The sequence below is a fragment of the Eulemur rufifrons genome, chromosome 3 (genome assembly GCF_041146395.1).
Source record: "Eulemur rufifrons isolate Redbay chromosome 3, OSU_ERuf_1, whole genome shotgun sequence".
In the NCBI taxonomy this organism is placed as follows: Eukaryota; Metazoa; Chordata; class Mammalia; order Primates; family Lemuridae; genus Eulemur; species Eulemur rufifrons.
Window position 1 is genome coordinate 9,405,061 of NC_090985.1, and position 25,443 is coordinate 9,430,503.

Below are 25,443 nucleotides of genomic sequence, written 5' to 3' on the forward strand. Positions count from 1 at the left end.
TAAAAAGAGCCTGTCAATTATTCATTAATTACTTTATCAGAAATTCCTTCATCTAAAACTCAGTCTACAAACTTCTTCACAACAAACAGGTGCTTGAAAGGAAATCCATATACGTAATGGATTGACAGGGTACTTGCTGATTAAGGTTGTACACAGATCCAGATTACTGATCTACTTGTTTAGGAAGCCTACATAAAATCTAAGTCCACCCAAGATGGACATATTTTGAACTTAGGAAATTTGCAATGGTTCACTTCCTTAAAGAATGCTGGGCACCTGAGTAAATAATCCATTACATAGAAAAAGAATCCATTTACATTAGTTTGCTTAGGTGTTCTAGAACAGTTATTTTAGAACTTTCCCAGAGAACAGCAGGGTTTGCCTTCAGGGCCTCTGTGAGAGGGCAGGTGGAGTAGGGCCTGAGGGGTCCTCTGCAACAGTTAGAGTCTAGTTATACATAAGTGCTGTTTACAAAGCAAAGCGGCTTGCTTTTAAGACAAAGGGCAAAGGGAATGCAAATCACTGCTCTAGAAAGGAGCAAGAATGAATTAGATGTGAAGCAGCGGAAAGAGCAGCACTCACTGTGAGGGTTCTGAATCACTGAGTCAGAACTGATGCCTTTGTAAAAAGGAGGGCAACTTACAGAAAAACTGCAGAGCAACAATCTGAACCCCAATCGTGCTTAATTAGAGTATTTAATCTCATAAGCATGAAAAGAGAAATATAAAAATAAACAATGAGTTAGAATAGAAATCTTTTGCCTGCTGTCAAATAAAGAACCAATTCATTTACTTGGTAGCAGCAGCACATGAACTCTTATATATATGTATATATACTAATTATGAAAGAAAATGTTGTTAGACTTAGAAATTAAAACCCCCCATAAGCAAAGCATGCATAAATTCTCAAAGTCAACTATATTTGACTTTAATATATTATAATTATCACATTAATAAATGCAAACAATTACCTTTACCACGAGGACAATGTAAAGAATAAAAGTAGAAAATGACTGAAAATACTAATTTCAAAAGATAGAGCCTTCATTAGAAAACCATATTATTCCAAATTTATCACTAAAGGAAGTAAGAACTCAACTCGCTCAAATTCGACTCCCTGGTGGTCTAGTGGCTAGGATTCCGTGCTTTCACCAATGAGCTCAATTTACTTATTTTACTTAATTAAATGCCATTAAGAGATTTTTGATTTCTTTCATTTTATGTCAGGAAAAGGAGTAACAAAAGCAATGTATAGTACCTCTCAGTCAGATTAGCACTGGTGGTGTGGAAGGGCCGTGAATCTAGAAAACAAAAACCGAAGAGGAAAAGTTAGAACAAAAGGACTTTACCCTGATGACAGGTAAAATACTTAAACGTTTACAATAACACAGCTAAAGCAGAAATAGCATTTGGAAGTCAGTGCATGGTGCCTCCTCCTTCTAAAGGTTTGGAAGAAGGAAAAATTAAACTTGAAACCCTCAAATTACGATTAGAAATAGGCAGCAATAGGGAGTGAATTTCCCATGAAAAAAACAAATTTAATCTAGGATTCAAGTAATTGAAAAAAACCCAAAGCATTTTTTTCCTAACACTTAAACACACACATGATGCATTTTAAATTCCTGTTCTTATCAATGTTCAGTTTCCAAAGGCCATCTTGCTCAGATGATATCACAGGAAAAATATAAAGCAGGAAATTAAATGTCATTATTTTGCCACTGTTAATCCTGCTTTCATATATTTCTATACTAATAATCTAGCCAATCCGACATTTTCCTGAGAATTCCTAGAAATAGATTAGCAAACAGGAAAGAGCATCAGAGCTGGCTTATCAAGTCTTGGCCCTGTCACTAATTTGAGATGAGACCTTTGATTTCATTTCTTCATCTTGTGAAATAAGGGAGATAAAACAGGTTGATAGTGATAAGATGAATGAGGCAGATGCAATCTTCTTCCTTCCATAACTATCAGATCATAACTGAGGCAGGTCATTAAAATCATAAGGCTAAGTCAGATAGTAGGGTCGTAAGCAGAAAACCCAGAAGGAATACTATCATTATTTTGACCTAGCACATGTTAATAATGTTTCAACTGAGGACTTAGATGAGAGCAAGCTCTCAATCACACAATGATAAATGGTTTTCAGTTTTTAGGAGATCAGGTATAGAAATATTAATACTTTCTATGTATATTCCAGGTAGACAAGGGCTGCTCTGTGTAACTACTATTATGATGTGGACAAAACACACCCTTCCTCCTCAAGGTTGGCTTCTAGGATTTCTGAGATCACTGTTAGCAAAACTTTAACCTGACAGAGATTTGAAGATGTTCTATAACCACATTACCAGCACTTGAAACTTCAACTCCCAAACTGTTCTAGATTCTGAACAGAAATGCAAAACCGTACTTATTACCAAGCAATTTAAATTGACAACAAGTAGAGATATTATTATATATAAGAAACTTTAGAAATGAATTCTAAGTCTTCAAAAGTTTGCCTTCTATATTTTATTCTTTTCCCCATTTGGGAGTCTTCGTTTCAGATACGATGTATGGTAACAGCTGCCAGATGAGGGAGAAAGATCAGCAGAATAAGAGTATCTGAGATCTAGCCCCTGGTTCTGCATGATCTAGGGGTGAAACTATCAGCATTTTAACCTCATGGAGCCTTAGTTTACTTAAAATATCCAGAGGGTGGTTTAAATTAGTGGCTCTAAAACTTTTTCCACCCAAGGAGCCTTCAACGATACAAGCAGCATTAAATTTTCTCAGGCCACCAGGATTCTGTCATACATTTAAGCAATTACCTAGTAAGTTACCACCCTAGTAATATGAACAAAATAAAAATAAAATTCATAATGCAGAAAAATATCAACCAACACAAAGCCTGGCCAAGAATAAGCTCCCTCTAGGTTTCTGTGGAACAAATTAAACAAATATGTGATTGAGTACTTAGGACAATCTGTAATTCCTATAAGAATTTCCGATTTTTTCACTGAGGAAAACATTTTAGTTCAATTACTATGATCTTTTTAGATGTGGCTCTGCAAACAGAGATTAATCTACCTATGCCTGTGAAATTCCTAAAAATGTCATCAAGTTTTCAGAGCATCTAAGAGTATAAAACAACCACCGTTACTCCCATGACCAAATTACAGACAAAATAGCCCGCAAGTGTAACTGCAGGTATATATTTCAACTAGATTTTTTCTTTAACGCGCAATATAACCTGCAGACCTATTATACTACATCCAGGGACTTCTAGTTAGAACTACTGGATGGACACGGTCAATTGTTTTCAAAGTGTGTTCCATGAAACATTAGTCTCATGTTTCATACAGTCCTGCACATATTGTGGTTTCCTAGTTAATTTGAGAAACACAATGTATTTAATACTGCCTTGGAAATTCAACGCAGTAGCATTTTAAACCTGCTTAACCCAAAGTTTCCTCAATTTATTGGCCATGAACGAACCCTACCACATAATTCTTACTGGCATTTTTGAGTTTAAAGAACACATTTTGAGAAATGCTAGAAGTCTGACTCAAAGGGCTCTTCAAGGTTCTGTATTTTCAGGATTCCATCATGTTGGATTAACAGTGATCAACACTGTTATGGGATTATAGTTCTGCATCAATGGTAGAAGAAACAGTACTGGGACTTATAGTTTATTTGTCACGCTGACCTGGCTATTTCCCAGTGTACTGCAAATACTTTGAGATGAAACAGCTTTGAGAATTTCTGAACACTCAAAGTTGAAGTGGATTTTCACAGCTTTCCTCCTATTACAACTGGTATAATGTGATTATCCATTTTGTATCTGTCACACATCTTTTAATAGTGAAAAATATAGGCCTCCATTTAAAACCAAATTAACTCTGTTTGTGTTACTGTGCATAAAGTACTTCCCTTTAAGAACAATATATTAATAAAAATGCCAGCCTGAGCAAGACCTTACATATGGCTGGAACCTACACTCAGCAAGTGGTAGGGAATCAGGATGCTCAATAACATGGATACTTTAACTGTCTCAGGCTCATAATATTAGTTTCATAAAATGAAAACAATTTATTATTTAACTATTACAAATGATTTTTCCATTAAAGTTAGCAATCCTGGAATATTCTAGAAATCTTACACAATTGAAAACAGTGATTTTCATAAAGGGGAAATTCATTTCCTTTCCAAGTTTACCAAAACTGATACCTCATAAAGTTTTTAAACTAGGTATTATTAAGTAAGAATTCATTCCTGTATTCATCTGAAACCTATAGCTTACCCCAAAAAACTGAAAAATAAAAGTTCAAAAGGAGAGAAAGTAGGAGAGAAACAAATATATGACTCCTACCTTCTAATCCATACGGTCTAATCTTAAAGGAAAGGTATTTTAAAGAAATGGTCTAAAAAGGAGAAGAAAAAAAGTATAACAATAGCTTTCAAACACCACAAATGGGTATCCAGATATCTGTCCCATGAGACAGAAAAACGAAATAAGGAAAATAAAATCTACATTGTCAAATGAAGAGTTTTGTGAAATTAGTACACAATATTACAAAGAGTACAAATTGGGATGGGAACACATCCCGTATGCCTTTGAGGGAATCTGTGTTCTGGAAAGACATCTTGTGCTCTGGAATCAGGAGGCCACTGGATCAATCAGTGTTAGTAGTGTACAGAAGACAGAAATTGTTCTATACAAAGCATTTCACAGCCAAGCATAAAGACAAATGATTTACAAAAGATGGCATGCAAGGGGAGAAATGTCCCCAAACAATTTCTTAGTACCAAGCCTGCAGCATTTTCTGAGCTGGTCAGACCTTGAAGAACAGTCACTGGACACCAAGGCTGCTTACTTACTATGCAACTCCTCCTCCTCATCACTGGAATAAGAAGAGCCAAGAGAAAAGAGAGTTTTAGACTTAAGGAGGAGCGGAGAGATGCTGACGGAGAAGGAGATCCGTCTTGCTGGCTGCGTCGGCTGCTGAGCTGAGAAGTAGGTTAACAGAAGACATTAGAGCATGCACAGATTATGCCCGGACAAAGTAAAAGGCGCTCGAATCCACGCTGAAACAGAATAATGTCTACGTGGTTCCAGGAAAGGCTGTCTAGGTGAACAATGTATTTATATTTTCATCTTCATTTCTGAATATGCAGAATTCTAATGCAATTTCGTGAAAATTCATCCAACAAGTATGTATTTGTTAGATTATGAAAACAAGAGCAGTCACAATTCATACCCGGAGTTTTCTTCTTGAAAAGGATACGAAAGCATCTAGTGAAGTTATCTCCCCAGCATTCTGTATTTGCCTCTCTTCTCCCTCACCCCAATTTCCTCATTTACAGCTACCTCTTAACAGACAATCTGCATACAATATGCTGCTGACTCTCATTTTTCTAATTTTCAAGCCACGTCCTTCCTTTGAGCTCCAGACTCATTCATCTCCCTGCTCCCCTGTGGGTGGATATTCCACAGGCCCCTGAAACTCCACAGTATATAAGTTAACTTAAGTCTTCCTACAGGCCTGCTCCTCCTCTTGTATTTCTTCCTTTGGTGAGTAGTACCTAACATCTAACTTTTTATTCAAAACAGAAACCTGGACACCACCCGTGAATCCTTATGTCACACCTCACCCCAGGCTTCCTGACTTTGTCTTCTAGATCTGTGGTCCCCAAACCCTGGGCCGCAGCCCCCCACCCTCCCACGAGCAAAGCTTCATCTGTATTTACAGCTGCTCCCCATCACTCACATCACTGCCTGAGCTCCCCCCACCCCTCGTGGAAAAACTGTCTTCCATGAAGCTGGTCCCTGGTGCCAAAAAGGCTGGGGGACCGGTGTATCAACCTTGACTTCTCCCCTCTGCCCCTGCTCTGTGCCCTGGTTCAGGACACCATCTAATGTTATTTGAAGCCTGTAAAAGTCTTCAACTGATCTACCAGCCTCGCCTCCTCAATACATTTTTCAGTGTTGTCATCCTAAAGTGCTGTCATCAATTAATTGATCAATTTAATCAACTTAAATGATTCCATTGCCCTCAAGCAAGAAGCTCAAATTCCTCAGTCTTGCTTTCCACATATAAATTACCAAGCTAATTCCTAGTTTCCCGTTGGTCTAAACTTTGGTATTACTTCTCCTCAGTAAGCCTTCTTTAACCCCTTAAGTCTGACGGTCCTATAATATCAAATGTTTGTTTTAGAAAATTTACCATTTTCTTTTAGAATCACTGTTCTCTTGTCTATAGGCTGTAAGTGTGGTGAGGAAAGGAATTGTATCTGTAAGTTCATCCCTCTCCCACCATTGTCTACCTTGGTGCACAGCAAAGAGTTTCTTAGTACCAATCATACTCAAATATTTACTGGATAAACAAATTAATTAACGAATTTTCCTTCACCAGGCTTTCTGGAATCTCGATGTCCTAAATAAAATGAGAGAAAGCCCTGCACCCACCCAATATGAAAGCCACTCCACACCCCAGATAAACGTAAGTGCTGTCAGACTGTTTGCTACCTGCAGCCACTGCAATTAACAGAGATCAAATATGTGTTGGTACAAATACATGTACACTGGTTTTTTAGACAGTGATAGTTTTGTGCAAAATAAGATACTATTATAATATGTGCTCTAATGTATTTCCAAATGTGAAGCACATTTAGAAAATGCAAACGAGATGCCTTCCTACCCAGAATTTAAGAGCATTCTCTTCTTGTGTCACAAAATTATGGATCATAGGCAAAAACCTTATTTCATGAATATCTAAAGACTATCCCCGACATATATAGAAATCTCCAACATATAATGGAAAGGACATGTTTTGGTAACACAATGATTCAATTTTATAATGTACTTGAATTGAAATTTATATATATGTACTTAATAAATATGCATGTTTTCCAGCCTTATCATTTGATAAAAAAAGTGTATTTACCTGACTATAATTTTGTTCTTTCTGACATGTTTGTCAATGCTATCTTTTCCAAACAGAACTATGCTAAGAATATTTATGTATTTCAGTAAAGTCCCAACTCACTGTCCACACAGAGAGAGAGAGAGAAAAAAAAAAAGCACAGAAAATAGAAATAAAATATCCCCATTAGACTTAAGAAAGTTGACCTAACTTTCCACAGGCTCACTCTGATCTTTGGTCACATCTTTTTAGATCTGGTACATATTACATACAAATGTCACAGTTTAGTTCTTAAACTTAGCTTTCATAGTCTAATGCAAGCTACATTAATTACAAGCCAGTGCTCCTATCAAAACATGCCTAAGAAACTTGGCAAACTCACATGCTATGAGTAAAGGTGTAAGAATGACCCCAAGGGCAAGTGCTCTTCTTTGTGATACAGGTTGATTATCCTTTATCTGAAAGGCCTGAGACCAGAAGGGTTTTGGATTTGGAATATTTGCATACACATAACGAGATATCTTGGGGATGGGACCTGAGTCCAAAAATGAAATATTTATGTTTCATATATACTTTATACATATAGCTCGAAGGTAATTTTATATAATATTTTTAGTAATTTTGTTCAGTACTGATGTGTGGAATTTTCTACTTGTGGCATCATGCTAGTGCTCAAAAAGTTTTGGATTTTGGAACTTTTCAAATTTCGTATTTTCAGATTAGGAATGCTCAACCTGTAACAAACTATGCAAATGAAGGAGAAAATGAAATCCCATGCAGGAGTGTATGAGATTAAAACATCAAATGGGCACACCCCCCCCTTCCAAAATTACCACCACCAAAGAGCTTTGATTTCTTCCAGGGATATAATCAAGCAGTTTCTCCACTACTTGAAGCATCTTCGGGTGGGGGCAACGAAAAGTTTAAAAATATAGCCTTGGAAAGGGATCATCTGTGATAACTGGATTATTCTGTATATGTAAAAATTAAGTTTATTTTTAAATTCTATCCAGAAACCATGTAAGTTTTCCAACACGCTGGAAGAAAAAGGCTCCACAATCCTCTCTGATGCAAGAAGGAGAAATGCTGTGAACACATTTCCTGGAGCTGCTGCTCTCAGGGCAGGGCTCCCAGGCATTACGCCTCGCAACACAGCCGGCACCCCTGCTAGTTTGATCCGCTAAAAAATGAACCGGCAAGTCAATTTCATCATGTCCCTCATCCCCACAGCAAGACAGCAAATCCAAGACAGGCACTATCGCAGCTTTCCCGCCCTCTGTGGTTCCTAAGCAAGCCACCACTTGCCTACTGTCCAACCCAGAAAATGACAGAGACATATTTTAGTCACCCTTTTTACTCAGTATTTCCCTTTACATCAATGGACTTTTGAAACCAATCCCAGCTTAGAAATAATGCTATAAGTTTGTCTGTTTTTCTAATTTAGTGAGTGACCCAACAAGATATTCCAGACAACAGCTCAGCAGAAACACATTTTTCAGAAATGCCCAAATGTTAACAGCTGTGAAAGACTGTAGTAGGAGCAGCAAATAATTTCTTTAGAAGGAAGATGACAGTGCGCAGGTAAAAACTCGCAAGCAGTGAGATAAGGACGATTTTAGAAAAAAACTTTGCTGCAAGCATGCTCGTAAGACACAGCCATATGCTAGACAACAAGGGACAGGATTCTAGTTTAACACTACTTAAACTCTGGTCAGAGAAAAATGAACCGTGGCACTGTCTGGTCACGATGAACTACAGCACTCCATAATGATAACACACACTTACTAAATGACAGAAAATATGCTGAGGACTTTAAATAAATTCACACTTAAATGGTGACAATGTGATATGGGTTAACAGTTGAAGTAACTGAGGCAAAGAGTTTCAGTAACAAGCTCAAAGTCACATAGCCACTAAGTTTACAACAAAACATCAGTTAAAACGTTTTAAGTGTCCCAAATACTTTAGGCTTTAAAATAACTTTGTAAATTTTAATTTTGACACTATTTCAGCTAGGAAGACCATGACCAAAGATGAATCATGCAGAGTATTTAAGCAATTTGGAAATGGAGACTTGAGTCCGTAGCAAAATGTGAAATATCCAGTTATTCCGATGCTTTGAGGCATATCGCACAGACATTAACACAAGTTTTAGTCTGCAACAGTCAGAACGTTTAAAAAAACTTCCAAAAAGATTTATTGTATTTCTAGAGCAGAATAAGAAATACAGTTGGGAAACTAATATAACTGTATATGCGGAGGGACTAAGGAGAAACAGTGACATTAGAGTCGACCAGTCCTCCAACTCTAGTGTATGCTAGCTTAGGCATATACATGGGGTTAGCGGTCATCCAAACCTACGTGAAATGTACACTGAAAATTAGAATGAGGGTATTATAATTTGATGAAAGGATTAAACCCTTGCCTAAAACTTCACTCTTGATGGTGGTCTACTACTGATACCAGGTCTCCTCAGGAAGCTAAGCAGAAAATGTCCCAGCAGTAAGAAGAGAAGCTTTATGTGCCAGAACCTCTAGAACACTGTTTTCTGGGAGTTAGCTGCGTTATTTACAGTGTGTGGCTAGCAACTGAAAATATAGTCAAAAACCATCTTGCTTGTTGGAGGAAAAATAATGAAGTATTTCATCTACAAGGGAAGAGAGTACAGCACATAATACAGGAAAAAGATCTCTCTATGGGACTCATCCTGCTGGTACAGTGTATCTGTTGCTATAGGAGCAGAACGTCCACTATGCCACAACACGTGCTAGTCATGCAAGGAGCTGTCATGTCTCACTTAGAGAGCCTTCCTGGCTTTCTCTGGCTACTGAGTGCTAGCATTCTGGCTCATCAAATCCACTATAAACTATTTAGTTATAATTTCCATTCCATACCAGCTAAACTTCTAACCCAAAGCCAACTCAAAACAAAAATCAAAATCAAAACCAACAAAAACAGGAAAAGCTATTTCTGTCACAGTTCTGTGAGGTCATATCTGTATCTCTGAGAATAAATCATCATTAGGCTAGGTACCTTTTGTCAAACGACCAGATCTGTACTGGAAATGTTAATCATATGAAAACAAGAACAAAGTTAACCGAATCATTCATTATATCTTAATTTCACTATTAAAATTTTAAAAATTAGACTTCCAGTAAGTCGTGAAGTGAGACAGAGCATTCCATCAGTGCAGGGCATCTACTTCTGTCACCAAGTCATATACTGAATTACATCAGGGGACACTGCAGAGACCCCAGAAACATCAGGAGAGTAGGTTTATTTCCTTTGCTTTCAGCAAAAAATGTAATGTATCACATTCCCTCTTTGATGAGAATTTAATCTTTATATCAAGATCTCACACTGTAATTACTCATTAAAAAAATCAGTATTTTAAAACTTAAAAAAAAAAAAGGGGGGGCGTTTCCCAAAGAACAAGTTGCTTTTTTGTGGCAAACATTTATCCTATTCAAATGTTTCTTTTTTGAGACAGTCTCTCTCTGTTGCCCAGACTAGAGTACCATGGCATCAGCCTAGCTCACAGCAACCTCAAACTCCTGGGCTCAAGCAATCCTTCTGCCTCAGCCTTCCAAGTAGCTGGGACTACAGGCATGCGCCATCATGTCCGGCTAATTTTTTCTATATATTTTTAGCTGTCCAGATCATTTCTTTCTATTTTTAGTAGAGACGAGGTCTCGCTCTTGCTCAGGCTGGTCTCGAACTCCTGACCTTGAGTGATCCTCCTGCCTTGGCCTCCCTGAGTGCTAGGATTAGAGGCGTGAACCACCGCACCTGGCCCAATTCAAATGTTTCTGAGCATCTTTTATTGGCAAACACCCTATGCTTACGGGGTGCCACAACATCTCTATGTAACTGTCATAGCCAATTGATCTGAATTTGCATACAGTTCCACTAATCACTTTCTGATGTAGTCCTACTGACACTTGCTTAACTAAAAATGTATCTCAGTCTCACTTTGCTTTTCTTGAGCTTTACTTTTTGGAAGACTCAGGCCAGTTACCCTGCCAGGTATCTCCACTGTCAAGCTCATGAAAGAGATCAGCTGAGGACCATTTCCAGATTAAAGGAGACTAAAGAGACATGAAAACTTAATTCAATGTATGTTCCTGGATTGGCTATGGGACCCGGAAATAGGTTAGAAAATTTAAAATTTGAACAAGGTCTGCATATTAGATAACAATTTTATCAATATTAATTTCCTAATTTGGATAATTGTATTATAGTAATATAAGAGGATATCTTTCTTTTTAGGAAATATATACTAAATTATTTAGAGGCAAAGGAGCATTGTCTATAACTTACTCCTCAAGTGTTTCAGAAAAAAACCTTTAAGGGGAGTGATAAAGAGAGGGAGAGAGGCTGGCAAAAGAAGTATTACGATAGTAACTGGGAACTTGAAGTAAACATTGCACTATTTTGCAACTTTTTTTTCCCCCCAATGAAGGTTAATTACAACTATTTTTGAAGTCCGAAATTATTTCAAAATAGAAAGTTTTTAAAAATGTGTGCTAAGTTTATGCCCAAGAATATAATAAATTTAATGTAACAAGATTTTTAGGTAGCAAAAGGAGGAAGATTCCAAAGCTGAACTCTATTTCACCTTTTCTATTTAAGTGCTGAGCTATTTATTCAGAAAAAATTTTGAAAAAAAAAATGTTATAGGGCCTTAAAGTGAGAAAAATGACAGGAAAAGTAGTTAAGACATAACATATTTAATTTTTTTAAAAGTAGTATACTCACTGTCCAATCCAGAATGGCTGATTGTCATTAATGAGATGGATTTTGTCAATGGAGAAGAAATTGCTGATGTACAATAATTAAATCCTTGTTGCTTAGATCTGTGACATGTCTGTGAAACAGAAGAGTGAAGAACTGGTTGTAAGTACATGCTCTCATATTTTTAGATAAGCACAGAACTTTACATTCAGACACAACGTCGTGAAATAAGGCAGTATAGAAGGTGGTTCAAGTAGGCTTCATAGTCAGACAGACTGGGATACAAGTTTACCCCTGTCACTTAATAGCTGCTCAACCTCAGAGTTTATTTAGTTAGCTTTTCTGACCCTTCGTTTTCTCTTCTGCAAAATGGGGATAATTGGAGTATCTACCCTTTACAATGGTTTGTATCCCTTATAGCATTTAACAATGTTTCAAACTTAATAAGTGCTTAATAAATATCTGCTGGGTGTATAATTACATAAAAATAATTTCAGAGGCAAAGGCAGGAGGATCACTTGAGTCCAGGAGTTTGAGACTGTAGTGTGTTATGAATGCACCTGTGACCAGCTACCATACTCCAGCCTGGACAACATAGGGATTAAAAAAAAAATAATAAAAAAAAATAATTTCCCCAGAAATAAACAACTACATACAGTATTTGTTCTTTGAAAATCTAGATATACCTTACAGAGATACAGTAGGATATCTGCAATCTTATTCTGATTTTTAAAGAGTTGGAAACTGAGATGCAAGTAAAAAGTGTTTCAAGCTCATAAGCAGAACAGCAGTGTATCTGGAAAGAAGCCTAAATCTCTTTCATTTCCTCTTCTAAGATTAGAATGATTCTATATGAACATGAGGGTGACTGAAATTTGATCATTTAACTCACTCTGTAAATTCACAGCAGCTTCAAGGCCACGTAGTCCAATCAACTGCAGAAGTTCCTGCTACCCTATCTCTAAAAGATAGTCATGTAGTGTCTACTAGCACACTTCTGGTAATGAGGGGCTCCGTTCTCTTTTGGGAGAGAACCCATTCCTATTGTTAACTAATTTTAATTATTGTTAATCCCTTCCCTTCATTGTAGACTAAAATCTGTCCCCTTATGACTCGCACATGTTGACAGGGAAGCAATGAAAATCCGTTACTAGCATGAACTCGTCTCAACTGGGCCAAAGACTTCTGGTTATTTAGAGCTTGTTCCATGTGTAACCATGGAATCCGAGGCAAACAGTTGCTATGTTTCAAATACAACTGTGAGGTCTGAAAAATGACCTCAGTGAAAGGCAAAGATTTCAACAGGAAGTTGGCTGCAAGCAACTTGTCCAGATCAGACAGATATAAGCAGCTCAAATCCCCACTGTGAGGATGCACACAAGACAAAAACAAGGGACAGCAGAGAGTTCCAGGAAGGCTAAGCCCAGCAAGGCATGAAAACATCGACAACTTTATCTAGAAAGACTAAATCAGAAAGTCCATTCTAGAAAGACACCAGTGGTAAGTAACATCACTTAGTATAATACAAGGTTATCTGTCAAATTCCTGGAAATATTAGTTTCAGGAAAGGTATAACATAAATAATATTAAGAACATTAAAACGTCCTCATTTCCTCATTAAAAGTCATCTACTTCAAAGACGAGGAAAGCAGCAATGAGACTAACAGCCAGGAACTCTGAGTTCTGTACTGTTCAGCTAACAGCCAGTTATGTGGCCTCAGGCCACACTTACAAATGAGCTTTAAGTTCTCATACATAGGGCTTGAGCTGGATCCGAAGGGATACATTGGCTTTCCATCTATGATTCTGTTCACAAACCCACTACTTTGGTATTTTACCTGGTCTTGCAAATGATTCCCAAAGGATTCTATAAATTTGAAATGCAATTTGTTTTTCAGGTTTTCCACTCATTTATTTACCTTTAGCAAAGCTGTGCTAAGTAGCCCCTAAAGAATTATTCCTGTTTTTTCCTTCCTTTTTCTGTTACCATTAGACTGAACAAATCTAAATCCCTTGCTTCAATAAGCATATTTTCTGTAATATTCTTATTTTTTTCTAACTTTCTCTAAAGTATCAAGCCAAGTAGAAATTTTTTAAAAAGTGGCAAAATTCTTTCAGGCCTACAATTTGATTTTCATCAGGCCTAAGTTTCTAATCATCAGGCATCCTGTGTGCATAAGTGATACATTTTATTACCAAGGTAATCCTTCAGCGCCAAATTTATATTTGGTCATGTCATTGCTACTTAGGATTCAATAAAAAATTAAATTTCTACACAAAATCTTAGTCACCAAATCAAAGAACGGGATGTTAAACATTTTTGTTTAATTAGAAATGTTTCATTAGATTTCTACTCCAAGCCCCAGTCCAAAAATAGGCATGTTTTACTTTTTTAATTACAGATGTTTCATTTGGAGGCATTAAGATGTTTCCCAGGATCCTTTCAGAAATTAATGTGAGGCCTCCTGGCCTGAGAGGAGGAAAAAGGGCTGGGGGTAAGGCAGAATGCTATTAAAAGCATGTAATTCAAATTCTCAACTGAAAAACTCCCCAGGGAAGGGACTGCCAAAAGTGGCAGGTGATAATGAAGGGCCCAGAAGATGAGAACTAACAAGTCATTTGGTCTGGCTGACAAGGAAGTCCCGGGCCTCCAAGACAGGAGACTTAAGGGACGGCAGCAGTGGAGACTGAGAGATGATCAGGTGGTGAAAAAGAGAAGGCAGAGAAGGAGTACAGATGCTCCTATGGACTCTGACAGGCAGAAGCAGAGAGACGACAGTCATCGCCAGGACAATGTGGTAAGAAGGTTTTTTTTTTTTCCTAGGAAGAAGAAACTGGGGATATGTTTTAGAGAATTGGAAAATTTAATAATGATATTACAACACACTTCAAGACTCATTTTACTATTGAGGTGGTAAAAGAAGGCCTCAGACAAGAAAGAAAAACGCAATTTAATATTCTGGATACTTTCCTAATTCTAAAAAGTTTGCTTTGATGTATCACTGAAATCTATGCAGATTAATGGTATTCTTTAGTATTAAGTGCTAAAAACTTGCTTTAGTGCTAGATTAAGTATATCATATAATGGATAAGTAAGCATAGCTACTAGCCTTATACTAACAGAAGCCTTGCCCTCTGTGTTTCTGACAAGAGGCCATACTTTGGGAAATAGAATACTTGTTTTCCAAATTAGCAATATTTCAGCCTTACCTGATCAAACATCCTATGTTCTCTCTGGCCTGACTCCAGATCCTCTTCTGAAAGTGACACCAAAGAGTCACCCCGTTCCTCACCACTGAAAGGGTGTCTGAGATCCTTGGTGTTTGCAGAGTTTACTTCTAGAGATGAAGATGGCTTGTTTTCAACACCAGCTCCTCCTGTCAAGCCTTCTAAACTGAAACTGAACACAGGGCACAAGAGTTAATTCAATCTATTTCTGGATAAAGGGATAAAAAAATCCCCTTAATTGTATCTCCCTTGCTCATGTATTATTTATGTCAATTAGCAAGACTGAGAGGGCACTGCACAAATCAGTACCAACTACCTTTCCCCACAGATCTTTTTTTTTTTTTTGGAGACAGAGTGTCGCTTTGTTGCCCTGGCTAGAGTGAGTGCCGTGGCGTCAGCCTAGCTCACAGCAACCTCAAACTCCTGGGCTTAAGCGATCCTCCTGCCTCAGCCTCCCGAGTAGCTGGGACTACAGGCATGCGCCACTATGCCCGGCTAATTTTTTCTATATATATTTTAGTTGGCCAGATAATTTCTTTCTATTTTTAGTAGAGACGGGGTCTCGCTCTTGCTCAGGCTGGTCTCGAACTCCTGACCTTGAGCGATCCACCCGCCTCGGCCTCCCAGAGTGCTAGGATTACAGGCGTGAGCCACCGCGCCCGGCCTCCACAGATCTTGAAATGCTTAGAAGGAACACTGCACTTAGATTTTCTTACCTCATTCAATTTATCCAAGTGTAGAACCAGCTAAGATCATTTTTAGATTTTTTTTTTCAACATGCCATATGAACAGATCATATTTATCTTATTGATCTTTTATATGTGTTTTCCTTGATCTAATTAATCTTTGCCAGACTCTAACTCTGCTAATGCTAAATAATTAAATGTCACAGAGAAAATATGAACTTAAGTAACTTTCAGAAGGCAAACTGGGGGACTTGCCCTTGGGTCCATTAAGTGGACCTTTGTAACTCTGCCTTCAACTACATGCTAATTGACCTTTATAACTTGCCAGGCATGCTTCTACCCCAGAAAACCCAAATATCACCCAGGAGTGTTATCATCTGCACGCACCTGGCCAAACAAGAATTGCTGACAGGCTTTCTGAGAATTGTTAGTTGCAGACAGGCACATATAACACTTAAAAGAACAAATGCCGAAAAGTTCCTAAGTCTAAGAGTTGTAATTTTTTTTGTCTGGATACTGGTAAAGGAAAAAAAAAAAAAAAAAAAAAAAAAGCAAACAGGGTTGGGTATTTTAAATGGGATTCCTGGGATACAGATTTTGTGGCTTGTAGGGGGAAAAGCATTTTCTGTAAGCAGGAGGCAACAGAGGGAGGTCAGTGATCTATCCTCCTTGGGGCTGCTGACCAGAATAATTCACATCTGTTACAACTGCAGTGGACACTTCCTTAAGATAAGCAAGACCTCAGTTGTAGCTGACCATGTTAACAACCAACTGGAATTGAAGGTTGGTTGTTGAGGGTATACTGAGGCTATTTAGTTACCTCTGCCCAGGGAAAACTGTACAGATAATTGCTACAGATAAGTTCATACATGCCAGTCCAGAAGGGCTTATATTTGCTTTTTTTTTTTTTTTTTTTGGTTTTGTAAATCACTTACTATGAACTGAAGCCACGTCTATATTTTCTCTAGTGGGTAAACAGTGAATTTGTTTTTCTTATTTCAATATGGCAACAGAAATCGTGACTAATTACAAGTAAATGTCTCTGTAAAAGTCATTTTCAATATTAGGGACAGGAGGGGCTAAGTGAAGAAGAAATTTAGTTTTCTGTTGTGAATTACTGAAAAGCTTGAGAAACCAGATCTATGCTTACTGCAAAAGTTAATCCTAAAAATGTTTTAGTAATTAAATCTGGCTGCTTAGTTGAGAGAAGAATATGAAACAATGAGGAGTCTCTGAATTGAGAATCTAAAGAGACTGGTGGATTTGGAAGTGTAACAGAAATCAGTACATGTTATTAGTTGCCCTGCTTCTCTTACTGTTTTCCTCAGGATCTGGGAAACAAGATAGGCCCGACCAGAGAGAAGTGGTCTCCCATACCACAGAGACAAGTCGGCAGAAACACCAAATCTACAGCCACGTGAGGCAAACAGGATGTCTCAGGGTACATCATCCCCCTTCTTGGCTGCACCCCTTCAAATGGGTTAGCAGTACCCACAGCGGAGACAACGAAACACTGTGCTCACAGACAAAGCAGGCTGCCCAGATGCATCCCAGCCACACAGAAGCCAGCTCCAAGCCAAAAGCCCAGATGCCTTATTTTATGTTTCCCCATTTGGTGGCTGGACACACGACAATACTGTACCTTCTGTAATTAAAGTCAGCACTCAGGGCAGCAGAGTATTGCACACCAGAGGGACACCAGCTCATACTGGGGATGACATCAAAGAAATAGAAATGGAGGAAGAAAAGAGGAAACAGGGATAGGGTTATTAGGTTTAAAAAGAAAAGGCATAGAGACAGATGGATTTACTTAATCATCAAAAAATTCAGGAATGTAACATTGAGAATTTAGAAAAAGCCTAGAATAAGGACCATGGAAACTTAAAATTATTCTCTTGATGTCCATCGAGATAGTCTTTTGGAAAAGACTATGTGAGCTCCTAACAGGATAAACAGTTAAACTGAAACCCAAGGATTTCTTCTATGAACGCTTGGCAAAGAAGCCACCTCACCTGTGGCTTCCCCGTCACATATTCTCGGAGTGTTTCAACCTCCACTACCAGGGACGGTCTCCACACACCCCACCGTCCCACGTCACCCTCACCACAGCACCTCTAATCCTGGACCAAAAGAAACAATGACAAACTGTGCTGTGCTGGGCTCACTGAGTCATCAGGTTTTTTTCATGTGTTTCCATTACAGATCTATCCTACACAAGACAATTCATAGATCTTGCATGATAAGAATATTCTGTCAACACTCACAACCACTTTCAAACCTTACTCACTAGGCTATTCTGCTAAAGATAAAGCATGTAACAATGGCCATGTATTTTCTTGTATTTTAATGACAATGAAGAGATTTTTCCCTAAAAGGGGGGGGGGGATTTTCCGGTGTTAAGTTAGAAATGTGTCCTTTTTTTCATTTTTAAGTTTATAACCCTTTTTCCCCACAAAATAAGAAAAAAAATCCACTTGATTATCTACTTCCTTGATTATCCCAGTACTGGTATGTATTCTCAAGTAGCAGGGACAAAAAATCTGGGGCTGGAAATGCTAAGTTAATACAACCAAGCTAAAAAAGTAACCACTTCAAAATGCAGGGTACTATGTGAAGGGAACTGCATCTAAAGGTTAGGATTTCTGATTAACAAAAGTTATCATTTAAAAAATATATGGCAATTTGGGCCTTAAAGTTCTAAGTGAATTTAGAAAATTCTGCTTTTGTCTTCAGAGGGAGATAAAAACAGAGCTTCTGGGCAACAATAAAACCACTCAGCTCCCTCCTAAATCTTGCAGATGGGGAGGCCTGTAGACACTAAAAACACCTATCCTGAATACTCTAACCAGTCTGTTTTCTTGTCAAGTGGGGTTTTTTTTTTTTTGGCAGAAGAAAGGAGATAGGGAAAATGGTAGAAGGATGTAAGAGTTACACCTATGGCTCTTCCAAAAGTTTTAAAATAGCTTTCAAAAATAAACAGTATAAATAATTTTAAATCAGATTAAATGAATAGCATAAAGCTCAAAAGTGCAAAAGCAGAGAGTAACACTGCACAGCTGAGACACTTCTTACGTATGGTGAGTGGATCACATTGACTTGTAATGTACTTGTGTGAGGAGAAGCGAGATACATTTTATAAATGCACACAAGACTCACAAGTCCATTCTTTGAAATTAATTTTTAAATCTCCAGTTAATAAATAGGCATATTTTATCTAAACTATCCAATTTCTTTTAAAAAACAGAATGTGGCAAATCAATAACTGAACACACATTGCCAAACCATCATTCTTAAAAATAGTCTCCTACAGATTTAAACATCCCTTTTACTCTCAGAATATGACAATAATGTGGAAGACTGGGATGAAATTTAAGATGAAGAGAATGAAAAGCAATGAAGAGACATGAAGAGAGACATAATAGCTTTTCTAAGGATCCAGGAAGAAAGCTGCAATGTCTGTCCTTCCTTGCAGCAAAAAACTCCTTTCATAATTAAGGGTGCTTCTGAGAGTATCCTAATTTCCTCAATTGGTGCAGGCAATATTTAATGATTCTTCAGCTTTAAGATTTAGAAAGTTCTAGATTAAAAAAAAAAAAACCCTCCCCCCTTTTAATATTTGTTGGAGTGTTTCAATTTCACAAAATTTTAAATTACATATCCTATAAAAAATAAGTTTCACTAACGGTGAAACCGTAATTGGGGTCGTTTATGACAGTTATATCTATATGCTAACTTAGACTGCATCCAGCAACTTGTCACCTGCTACCTTGTCATCCAGTGCATGTTTTTATTAAGTTCATATTGAAGAGCTTTAACGAGAGCCAGACAAATGTATCTCTAAAAGGTTCTGGTTATCTTCTACTGAAAAAGGCATTTAACAACTTGTTCCCTGGAACAGTAACTTAACAGGAGTCATGATTATCTGAAATTCATGACAATATCTGAATTTAAGCTCAATTTTTACCTACAATCTGGAATTAAAGAAAGCATCCACTTGAAAAAGACAAAGTAGGAAAGACCATTTGCCTACTTCCCAAAAAACAAGTTCAGCTAATAGTTAAAAATACTTCTTTAGAAATGTCTCCCAATATGAGAAGCTAACAGTAATAATAACCTTAATTTTGGAATTTCTAAGTATCTTTCTGAACAACGGAAAAAAGGTCAATAACTTTTGAATGAGAAAAGTAAAACAAAACTCAGCATTTAAAAAAGTCAAAGCAAATCAGCACTCTGACTAGAAATGACTTCTCAACTTATAAATCACTTCTTTTTAGCTTAAAAATACTACCTGACAAATAAAAATTAAGAAATTCAAAGACTGAGAGATCAACTTATGCCTTTTATTTGCTTTAAGAAATGACTACATCAGCAATGAAATGGAAACTATCAGGTGGCTTAGTTAATAAAGTTTTCCTCATATTATTAAAGAATGTTTTGAAAATATTTTAGGGCCTATGAATGAACAAACACACATACACACACACACACACACACACACGCACTCTTCTTGTTCTTCTTTTGTGGAGAGAGAAAAATAGTACTCCCCAGGGTCCATTAGATAGGTATAACATAGACAATTCTTTTAATTCTCCTAGAAAAAGTTGGGTGAGACCCTATCATCAAAGTCATCTGAACACCAATAGTGCAAGATGGAAAAAACATTTGTTAAACATTTTTTTAGAAAAATAAAAATAGAATAGGATAAACTCCAAATTAAAGAAACTATTTCACGTGGACATTGGCAACTAATAAGTATCCATATTTTATTTGCCTGAATTAGATGTGACATTATTTAAAAGTAGATTAAGCAGAATGAGATGCTTGTTAGTATATGCTTAGAGATGACACGGTTAATCCATCAAGTTAGTGAACTCTGTACCTTCTCCTATGAATGGGAGGTCTCCTGACAACATCCCCAAGAACTCGCATTGAACTGAAAATGAACAGTGGAAGAGGTCAGTGTTGCAGATGAAACAAAATGGGATACAAATGCATGAAACATACAGACACCACACTGGGAAGACAGATAACCTCCAAAAAGAAATAGCACAGGAGGTAGGAGAATGAAAGATTGTGGAATAAAAAAATATCAGAACCAAAAGGGCCTGACAATTTCTGTGGAAGGCTGCTTTGCTCTCTCCTTGCCCTAAGGAGTTAATCGATGATAAAAGTCAAGAAGTTTATTAAATTATAAAAGTAAAAGGATCAGAAAAAAATTACCATTCAAAACTTAAAAGAATCTGAAATTCAGGTTACATTATATGCAGGTAATACTGTAAAAATTAGTCAAACTAGAGTGACAAATGAAAGCTGACTCTCATTCCATTATCTCCAGAGGTATAAGGACAGTGGTGCTAAGTAACCCTTAATGCTAAGTTCAAACAGGAGGTCCCAGGACAATATATAGGTTAAAAATATAAATAACTTAGGTAATTGAGTTCTAATCTCAATTTAGTCTTAAGATAACCATGTAATCTTGGGCAAATCATTTAATCTGAGCTTCAATTTCCTCATCTGAGCTACATGATCGATACAGTCACTAAAACCAAAGTTGTAACAACAGGATCTATTCTGGGTTATAAAGAAAAATGGGTTATATATAAAATAACCCTCATTCCTTGATGCTGTTATCACCTAAGACAAGCATGTTCTGTCAAGAAGTTACTCTGGCTTCAGTAAGAGAATTCTGGCTGTAGGGATCATTCACCATGTCCTTATATTTTCTGTTGTAAATGCTTACAAAAAAAAAAGTACAAGATGAATAAAACTGGGAAGGAATGTGTTTAGAAATTGCTTTTTATATAATCTAGGATCTCATATGTATAAAAAAAGTACCTCACAGGTACACCGCTTATTTTTAAGGGTGGCACCCTGAATGCCACCATAGAATAATATGAAATTATAGAAAGAGCACTTGACAAAATGACCAGAAACCTGGATTCTACTGACCTTGGATAACTGATTTAAACAATCTGCAGCAGTCTTCTTATCTGCTAACAGGAGATAATATCACCTGACTCGTGGAGGGGATTGAAAAATGACATAAGAAAATGTGTTCTTTAAAAACGTGTCTAAAAAGACTAGCAAATTAGGAAAGTGTAAGAAGGCATTACTGTGAGCTCCATGAAGACACAGATTTTGTCTTGTTTACTCCTTGTTCAGGTATCTCCAAAACCTACAATGGTGCCTGGCAGGGTGCCATATATGCTGGCTGAATAAATGAGTGAATGAATGTGATTCATTCACTTACGTGGACTTATGGCCATAATATTATCAGGAGGTCGAGGAATTGAAAATAAAACCAAGCAAATAATTGCTCCAGCTGAGCTGTTTACAACAATTGTTTTAAAACAACTGTCAGCCTCCTCCCTTAGCTGTTTTCATTATTAAGGAAGGAGAGCTTTGGAATAAGCACACTCTTGTAAATGTCGCAGGCACCATGGCACTCATTCTTTAGAGCTAAAACCACCCGCTGAAATTCATCTAGACAGCCAGTGGTCAGAAGCCAAATCCAACTGTTCGTCTTGCAGCCTGCCTTACAGATACCAAACCGAAGGACTAACACTGAGCAAGGCCGTATGACACATGGGAAAATACCAATATTTTAATGATCTGTAACGAGTCTTATGTTCTCTTTCTGCATCAGAAAGAGGCTTTAATTCTCAGAAAGCACTTTGAAAAGCTCAGTGTTAAGACTGTAAAACTTCATGTTTATTACTTAATTCAAAATTGACATGACACTATTCTAGTATTTTCTAATTCATGAATTTCATCAATAAATCTGGTAAGAATAAACATTACCATTTATTAAACACTCACCATATGACAGTCATATTTTACTTTATTATTACAAATAATAATAAAGGTATTTTACAGATGAGAAAATTAAAGCTCAGAGGGGTCAAGTGACTTGCCTAAGGTCATCTCCACAGTAAATTATAGAGCTGGAGTTTGAATACAGATTTCCTGATTCCAAAGCCTATATTCCTTCCTATACCATGGTGTCTCCTAAATGCGTTTACCAACAGTAATACCAAATCAGAAACTTCTCAAAAGCAAGCAGATACTGAGACACTAAACAAAGAGCCTCCCATCTCACCTCCGTAGGTTCATTTCTGCGTCACTGGCTGCATTTTTCCCAGGACCCCAGCTGTGCCTCCGGAAGGGGGACAGAGAGCGCATGGAGCTCCTCAGGACCGAGCAGTTCGCAGGCACTTCGGTGATGCTGTCCATTTCCTCCTCCTCCATGTCACCTGGGCCAGCAGGCTCACCCTCACTCTCTCGACCGTCAGCTCCCACCCCATGGCTGTAGAAGCCATCAAGGCTTTGCCGATCTCTGGACCGGTTCGACTTTGAAATTTGGGGGAGGGACACATCACTGCCATGAGAAGAATGTCGATCCAGGGAAGCTGTGTCATCAGTGGAAGAACTGGATCCGGTGATATCACATATCAACTGCTCTTCCTCGGGCTGTAAGGGAGAGAGAGCATGTATGGTGGAAACTAGCAGGACCAAGCAGACAGCTTTAGCATTCCACATCAAGCCAGTGGCTTCACAGTGAGTCCTAGACAGGCAAGATCATAATTGGCTTCAAATGGAGAGTTTTTTTTTTAAGGCGTATCACAGTTGGATTCAAATCCTCTTTCAGGGGTGGGGAACCTGCAGGCTTGGGGTCACATGTGGCCTTCTGGATCCTAGACTGTGGCCTTTTGACTGAATCCAAATTTTACACAACAAATACTTTTATTAAAAGGGGTACAGCAGAAAAAGATGAAGCTTTTCTTGCCTCCTTTGGTGTTAAAAAAGAACAATCTTGAAATCAGAAGGCTGCAGGTTCCCCACCCCCGCCGGGGTTCTTTCAGTCAATACCTACCTACCATCAAGCAAAATGAAGGGAACTCATCTCTGGGGTTTCTGCCATATGAAAACTCTACATTCATATCATATTGGGTTTAACTTTTTTCACAAACTTTCACTGAAAATAAAGCAGTCTGGTTGGCTACAATAATATGCTGAAGTTAATATTCCAAAAGCAAGTCTGTGACTGCTTTTAGTGGCCTTTTGAAAAAGGCAGAATAGCTTATGATCCCACCTAAAGTTTGCCACAAATGCCTAAATATCTGTCACAGGTACTTAAATGGAAGAAAGCTATTCCTTTTTCTATTTTGACTGAGAATTGGCTAAGTGTTATGAAGCCAAATCGTACACTAAATAATCAGTCCTGGCAATGAGGTCTTTGATAAAGAGATAAGGCCCTTACCCAGTGATGAGCCTAACAGGAACAGTGTAACTGTGGTCCTAGTAGCCCTATTAAAAGGCTTCTTCTTGCCTCTACTTATTGAGAGAACCAGAACACATAATTTGAATTGTGAAGGAAAGATGAACTTCATGGCATCCAAAAGGCCAAAGGAAAATAAGTGCCTAAGATGCACGATCATACTCTCAGTTACTATGTGGGCACAGTCTAAATATCTTTATTTTGTATTTTTACAGGATAGGGGTCAGGAAACAGGGAAGGGCATTCTATGATTTTTTTTTTCTTCTTTCACAATATTTTCCTAATTAGCCAGTCTACTTCAATGTTTTAATTAAGAATGCAGAAATCTATGGTTCTTTGAGAAAGATTAAAAAAAAAAAAAATGAGAACTATTGAGGCCTTTTAGTTTTGGAATAGAAAACAAGCCCTACTCTGTAAAGACAATCTTTTTAAAGATTTAATATAACATAACACTTCAAAAGCATACTACCTTCTAAAAGCACTGTTCCTATCTTTTGGGCTATATCTCACCAGCTAATGTAAGATGTTTTCCCATTCTGCAGAATTTACTTTCCTTAAATTGCTTTTTAAATAAGGTGTGAAATGCAACTGAGAAAGAAGATGCAAGGAGATCACTACACAGGTCAAAAAACTGAGGCCCAGATTGTCTAACGGACTCTCCCAAGTACCTGGTGTGAACAGCAAAATCAGGATTTGAACCAAGGTTGATTTCAACTGAAAACGCCCTATTTTTTTTTTATCTCAGTCATCTTTTAAAAATCCAGTAAGAACAAGATCTCAAAGTCAGTATCAGAAAGGTCCCTTCACAGGGTCACACTACAAAATAAAACTACGTGGACCAAGTAAACTCTGAAACAGGGTAGGTATTGTTTTAAAATAAAATTATTGACTATTCTTTTTAAGTTAATGAGGGACTGAGGTGGGCATCCTAAAGGGTTCCTACTTGTGGGACCACTCTCCATAGACAAGGACAGTGTAAATGGTCATCAATCTTAGAGGACACTTCTCACTGTACTGGGTTGAACAGTATCCTCCTCAAACATGTGTCCTCCGAATATGACCTTATTTGGACATAGGGTCTTTGCAGATATAATTAGTTAAGACAAGGTCATACTGAAGTAGGGTGGGCCTCTAATCCACCATGAGTAGTGTCACAGCAGAGGAGACAGAGAGACGCACAGGGAGAGGGCCTTGTGAAGAGAGAGGCAGAGACTGGAGCAGAGACGAACCCTAACCCTAACCCTAACACATTCCCCGCAACCCGGGGAAAGCCAAGGACTGCCAACAGGGAGAGAGGCACGCAACAGACTGGCCGTCAGCGCCTTCAGAAGGAGAGCAGCCCTGCTGACACACTGATTTTAGCATCTCTGTCTTCCAGATCGATGAGAGAATAAATTGCTGTTGTTTTAAGCCACCCAGTTTATGATAAGTTGTTACAGCAGCCCTGAGAAACTAATACACTCACCCTTAACTACCTAAATTTCTAATTCTTGGGAATACATAATTTAGAGCCTCTTTTAGATTCAGTCCAGAATTAATGAAAATCATTTGTTTTAGTATTTAATAACTGAGCTCAGTTCTGAGTTTTTTCCTGTGTTTCCTTTTTCACAGAATAG

The 25,443-nt window shown here is 37.8% G+C and overlaps 1 protein-coding gene across 3 annotated transcripts in view; it reads right to left on the minus strand.

The window, feature by feature from the left end:
• Positions 1–25,443, minus strand: part of AKAP13 (A-kinase anchoring protein 13) — a 164,856-nt gene that overhangs the window by 51,004 nt on the left and 88,409 nt on the right. For 2 of the 3 annotated variants that reach the window (XM_069466636.1, XM_069466635.1), the window contains exons 7-12: positions 22,649–23,019; positions 20,429–20,482; positions 17,192–17,257; positions 14,846–15,035; positions 11,660–11,768; positions 1,258–1,300 (exon numbers count right to left, since the gene is read on the minus strand). In XM_069466636.1, the coding sequence (XP_069322737.1) occupies positions 1,258–1,300; positions 11,660–11,768; positions 14,846–15,035; positions 17,192–17,257; positions 20,429–20,482; positions 22,649–23,019 (833 nt within the window). The remainder of the gene's footprint in view (positions 1–1,257; positions 1,301–11,659; positions 11,769–14,845; positions 15,036–17,191; positions 17,258–20,428; positions 20,483–22,648; positions 23,020–25,443) is intronic. The other variant, XM_069466637.1, reaches the window with a different exon arrangement.